Source organism: Phaenicophaeus curvirostris, chromosome 8 (genome assembly GCF_032191515.1).
Source record: "Phaenicophaeus curvirostris isolate KB17595 chromosome 8, BPBGC_Pcur_1.0, whole genome shotgun sequence".
In the NCBI taxonomy this organism is placed as follows: Eukaryota; Metazoa; Chordata; class Aves; order Cuculiformes; family Cuculidae; genus Phaenicophaeus; species Phaenicophaeus curvirostris.
In genome coordinates, this window is record NC_091399.1 from 13,558,878 (window position 1) to 13,565,088 (window position 6,211).

Sequence of the window (6,211 nt, forward strand, 5' to 3'; positions counted from 1 at the left end):
CTGTTGAGCCCTTGCATTTTGGGCTGCTTTGTGTCTTTGCATGATCTCTACATATGTAATTCCCAGTGCAGGCAGTTGCAGTTTGGTAACCTAATTTACTGGTGAGGACTGGACTTCTTCCTTTTGCCATACTGCTGGACTCAGTGCGTGGACTACATAGTGGTAGTTAAGGGAGTTGCTGTGCCATTGTAATTCCAAATGAAAAACTGGTCATGTTGTTTGTTATATTCCCAAGTACTTCATCCTGCATCCTGTATGCATAGGTGACACTTACGGTTCTGATCAACTGAAAAAGACAAAGAGTGAGAGCATTAGTGCTTAACCAGAAATCTTCTCATACCTGTGAAGTATTAGTAACCATAATTGACTTGTGTTCCTATGAACACTGTTGTGTACATGTGGCCTGAATGCAAATGATTTTAATCTTAAAATTTATGAAAGTCATCTTTGCAAGACAAATTATTTGGCGAGCATTCCATTGTTCCTGGAATTGTGGTGTGGTGAAGGCAGAAGTCATTTCCACCTATATGATCAGTATGAAAGTATTTAAGAACATAAGTTATGTTTGGCACCTTGGAAGTATTGGGTGGTGACTTTTGGGTCACTAATGACTTCCTTTCTACTATTTCCCCAAATTTAAGAGGGAGAGACGGACAGACACAAATTCCCAAATACTTCCAGTCGGTGCCTCTCACCATACAGACAAGAGGAGTGGATTGTGTAATTCCTGAATCAACATACATCATTGAAACATTTCAGCTTAGATATCATTAATCTTGGATAAATGTCTACAATAGATAATAAAGAGCTTTGTATTTACTTCTTTTCCCCAGGGCTTTTGAAACAAGTGTTTGTGACCCTTAGGAATCATCTATATGGTCAACAGTATTCAATGTGTAAACATATTTAAAAAACATACTGCGAGACTTTCAGTAGAAATATTGATGCTATTGAAAACATTCAAATTCTTACAAAGGCTCTCCAAAATAGCACTTCAGAAGAGAACTCTTGTCAATGTAGCAGAAGATTCTTTAAGAAGGCCATGCATTTGTACCCCGTGATTTGTCACAACTGCACAAACCTCTGAATTTAACTGGAGAATTCAGGTGTAGTTTTGGGACAACAGCTTAATTTTCAGTGCTGATGTATTGGGTTTTCTTGCCTTGGTGGGGAGGCTCTAAGTGAGAAGTTGTAGACCTTGCAAGTAGTGTCCATGTTGGTGTCCTAGGGCTGGCTAAAAGATTGCCTAGCCTGTGGTGTGCAGCGTGTATCTCCAGCTGTTTCACCCTTTCTCAGCATGCTCATTTTGACAGTCTTGGATGTCTTTGCAGTTCCTGCCTCCTTTTCTCTGCCTCTCACCTCAGTTTGATAATTGATTTTTTCTTCCTCTTGACCTGCCTGAAATTGCTTTTTTTGGATCTTTTATCTTTGGATTAATTACAGCTAATACTCAGACAAAAGAACACAAAGTCCCAGACTGTATGCTTTGTGGGTTTGGGTGGCAGGGTTTTGGTAGTGAGGGGGGATATGTGTTACGTTGGTGGCTTCTGCTGGTGCCTGCTAGATGACTTTGTTGGCTGGCTTTGAGGTGGACCCACCTCTGGCCAAGGCCAAGCCCAAGCCCATCAGCAAAGGTGGTAATGCCTCTGTCATTACATATTTAAGAAGGGGAAAACAGCAACAGGGGAGGCACAGGCTTCCCCCAACCTCTGCCTGTTGTTGGGCTGCTGGGGCTCAGTGGACCAGTCAGGCCAGTTTGGCCTATCTTGGCAGCTGAGAGGGATGTAAGATGTGGGAGAAACAGCCCTGCGGATACCAGATGCAAGCAAAACAACTACCATAGACGTGATAAGCAAGGAAAATAGTGCCCCAGAGAACACCAGGGTCAGTGGTCAAGGAGGGAGAAGAGGTGCTCCAGATGCCCGAGCAAAGATTCCTCTGCAGCCCGTGGAGGAGACTGTGGTTTAGCAGGCTGTCCCCCTGCAGCCCATGGGGAGTTCTGATGGATGTCCATGTGCAGCCCCTGGAGTATCCCACACTGGAACAGGTGTAGGTATATAATGGGGGCCATGGAAACCAGCACTAGAGTAGGTGGAGGTCTGCAGCCCACAGGGAGGACTCATGTTGGAGGAGTTTGTGGAGGACTGTCTCCAGTAGGAACAACCCCTATGCTGGAGCAGGGAAAGAGGGTGAGGAGTCCAGCTGAGGAGGAAGGAATGACAGAGGCAAAGTGTGATGAACTGACCACAACCCCCATTCCCTTTCCCCCTGCACCACTGGAGGGGAGGAGGTAGAGAATTTGGGAGTAAGGTTAGGCCTGGAATGAAGAGAGGAATTGGGGAAAGGTGTTCTTTTGGGGATTTAGTTTTGTTTTTCAGAATTTTGTTTGGGTTTGGTAATAAATTAGATTGATCTGCTCCCCCTCCCAAGTAGAGTATGGTTTTGTCTTTGTCAGGAGTTGGTGAATGATTCCTCCCTGTCCTTATCTCGACCCACGAGTTTCGTCTTAGTTTCTTTTGACTCTGCTCCCCACTGTAGCTCAGAAGGAGGAGGGATGAGTGAGTAGTTGCATGGTTCTTTGTTGCCCACTGGGGAGCTCAGAACCAGGACAGATAGGAAGGGACTCTTAGTTGCACTGGAGGATGGCTATGGATTGGTGTTATGAATAGGTAATAGTACTGGATTGGCATGGGATGAATGCTTAAATGGGGGAGTGAAAGCAGATTGTTCATGATCTATTTTGTGCATCCAAGCCACTGTTTGGTATACAGGAACAGTACCTTGGGAAACCTTGCAAGCTGCTCTGTGATTATTTTGTCTGTTGGCCATGTTATCACAAAGATATTGCCATCACAAGATGGCAACAGTGCTGTGAACACAAACTATTTGTTAGTTTCTTAGATATTTTGCAGTGGTCTTTGAAAAATATTTCTAAGGCTTGCTGCTTTCTGTTGAGAGTTATTTCTAACCTTTTTTAATATCCCTGAAGAAATTACTGGGAAGATTTGTTTGCGTTTTAACAGAGATGGTAGACTGTTTGCTTTTGTGCTGAACTTAAATGCTGTTTTGGAATTTTTCACGTACTTGTTCTGAAGACAGGCTTGTGAAACATTAGTAGCTTTGTGTGCAAAAGGATGTTTGTGGTATTGGAAGATGTTTGATAATAAATTTATCAAAGAAAATTTTTCTGATCTCTTAATCTTTATCATTGAAGGATGTTGAGGCTCTGGAGCAAGTCCAGAGAAGAGCAACGAAGCTGGTGAAGGGGCTGGAGAACAGGTCTGATGAGGAACGGCTGAGAGAGCTGGGGTTGTTTAGCCTGGAGAAGAGGAGGCTGAGGGGAGACCTCATTGCTCTCTACAACTACCTGAAAGGAGATTGCAGAGAGGAGGGAGATGGCCTCTTCTCCCAAGTGACAGGGGACAGGACAAGAGGGAATGGCCTCAAGCTCTACCAAGGGAGATTTAGGCTGGACATTAGGAAAAAACTTTTCACAGAAAGGGTCATTGGGCACTGGAACAGGCTACCCAGGGAGGTGGTTGATTCACCTTCCCTGGAGGTGTTTAAGGCAAGGGTGGACGAGGTGTTAAGGGGAATGGTTTGGTGTTTGATAGGAATGGTTGGACTCGATGATCCTGTGGGTCTCTTCCAACCTGGTTGTTCTATGATTCTATGATTAGAAATAGGTTTATGTTAAACCATCTCTAGAACTTCTGGGATTTGGAGCATGAAATAAGAAAATAAATAAAAAACAATTTGAAAAGCATGAATAGTTTCTCAGACTCATGACTCTTGTTCCTCTGGAGGCCTTGGCAGGTTTGACAGGTTAGTAGGCAGAGATGCTTCATGTTTGTGGAATGAAAGAGTTGGTCAGGGCTTGCTTCTCATTTGTATAAAAGTTTACTTCATTGTTTGCAGTTGAAGCTCCCAGTGGACTTTCAGCTGTCTTTATCTGAACAGAGGTGGCCCCAGCAGGCACCAATAAAACTAGGTGCTGCACCTGCTTCCACTCACAAAATGTTGTGTAGCCTAAGAAAAGATTTGCCTAGTTGAGGGAAAAGCCTCTTGAGCATTTGCATTTTTGTCACTCCTGTCCTTCCAAATAATGATTCCGTACGTTCTTCAACTTGTATTGTTGGTCCAAGCCTTAAGTCTTTATCTTGGGAACTTGTCAGATATCTTTACTCTTGTCTTATTGGTGGGATATGAGAGGTTCATAGCTGGGAATAGAAGCTGTGCTCCTAGTATGGTATCTCAAAGCCTTCTTAGCTAGCTTGTCAGAGTGGAATGAGTGTATGTGTTTAGCTTTTTTCTGTTTAGATGGAACTACTCTTGCATACTTTCTGAAATCTACAGATAAATTAATGCAGCGTTAACAGTACACATGCAGCAGTTCACCCTCCTGCTGACCTGCTGTTTCCCATGGTGTCCGTAGGTCTAAGGTACTGGCCAGCAGACATCTATGTATTTAAACAAGTGGTCAGTGCTTCTAAAGAATGATGAGGTGAGGCAGCTTTTATCAGACAGAGCCGTGTGTCTGGCTCAGGTAGTTTAGTGCGCATCTTTTAATAATAAGTTCAGATGTGTATAGTGATTTATTTCATTTTATAGAACACTTAAACATAAGAAAGCTTCCTTCCCAAAGCAGTGCAGAGCTGGAATAGTTAATGCAATAGTTAACAGCAGTGTTAGTAAACTTAAGCATGCAAATGAGAAAATTCTTCAGTTCTTCTGCTGATGTTCTTTGATCATAAGTACAGATTGAGTTACATAGTAATAACTGTGTTTTTCTTTTCAGGACGTAAGAGACTTTTACGTGATAGAATGGATGAACAGTCCCAAGGCATGCAGGGGCCTACTGCCCCACCCTTTCAACCGCAGGTACTTTTTTTTTTAAAAACAGTAACTCATGAATGGAAGCTATTGCTGCTTAAACAGAAAAATACAGAAATTAGAAAGCCTTATTTCGTGTGGGGACAAAGAAGCTGTAAACAGATAGAATGTATTGTGGTGATCTTAGAATTAATTGGATATTAGACCCTGTATTTCATAGAAAGTAATTACTTTCAACTTTTGCCTCCTACTGCTTCATCAACTTTGAGCTGAGGGTTTGGAGCTGGTGTGGGAGTAGGAAGCAAAGATGAAGCCAGTTATTTTTCTGAGAAAAGTTGATCTTTTAAACCCTGTGTTTCAAAATTGTATCGCCATGTTTATTTCAGACTGTTACCTTCAGCTTTCTCTTCGTATGCATCTTGATGGTGATACTGTATGAATTAACACTATTACCTGTTGAAACTAGGCAAGAGAAATGCCCAGTAGCTGTAGTTCTGTCAGAAAGAAGATGCGTAAGAAATTTAATCTTTGGGTATGTGTTGATGGTGTGAAACAAAGGATAAAGATTATCTGATAAGAGATAATATTGGGGTATTGCTTTTTGATGTTTTTAGGAGCTAATTCTTTGAAGGAATTGGAAGACCCTATAGGGGAATACCCTAAATATATATACTGTGGTGACTATTCCAAAGTAAAAGCTGGACTGTTCTTTACAAAGCTGGAGATTAAATTTTGCAAGTTTCCTGTTAACTGTATAGGTGATAGGGCACACTAAGATGAATTCTAGCTTGTGAAATTCAGTAAATTTACAAGAAGCAGCATTTCTTAGGACCAGTGTTTTTATTATAGCATTGTGATAACAAAAGATCTGAATTTAATAGCATTGATCCCAGTGCAAAACTGTTAGAGGTATAAGGCCAGTGTGTAGCTATGCATACAGATCTTTTGAGAAAATACATTTGTAGTTTCAAAACAGAAAAAATACTGTTGTGCCTCCCTTAATGATGGTATGTGGTTCTGGCCAGAACACTGTTAGTTGATATCATCCTTAAGTCAGTTGACCTATACACCTGATCTGGTATAACCTACCCTAACCTAACCTCAAGTAACTTATCTTAACATTCGTGTAATACATACTTTATATAAATTATCATTAATTATTGAAATACCGGAATAACAATACATTAATAAGCATGCTAGTACTATAACAATTCTGTAACGTATTGTAATTACCAGATGCATCTAGCACTGATTTTTTCTGTCTCTTGTCATGCGAAGGGAGGCAGAGGGGTTAAGACGACTCAGTGCCATCACAGTAGGGGATGTCTTCAAAACGTTTTATATAAATCTAACACAGTGCTGTACCGTGTTACACTAT

General features: G+C 41.6%; 1 protein-coding gene across 1 annotated transcript in view; it reads left to right on the forward strand.

The window, feature by feature from the left end:
* NEK7 (NIMA related kinase 7) overlaps positions 1–6,211 on the forward strand; it is a 69,905-nt gene that overhangs the window by 11,052 nt on the left and 52,642 nt on the right. Inside the window, exon 2 of the mRNA XM_069862547.1 lies at positions 4,799–4,881. Within this exon, the coding sequence (XP_069718648.1) occupies positions 4,825–4,881 (57 nt within the window). The 5' untranslated portion in view covers positions 4,799–4,824. The remainder of the gene's footprint in view (positions 1–4,798; positions 4,882–6,211) is intronic.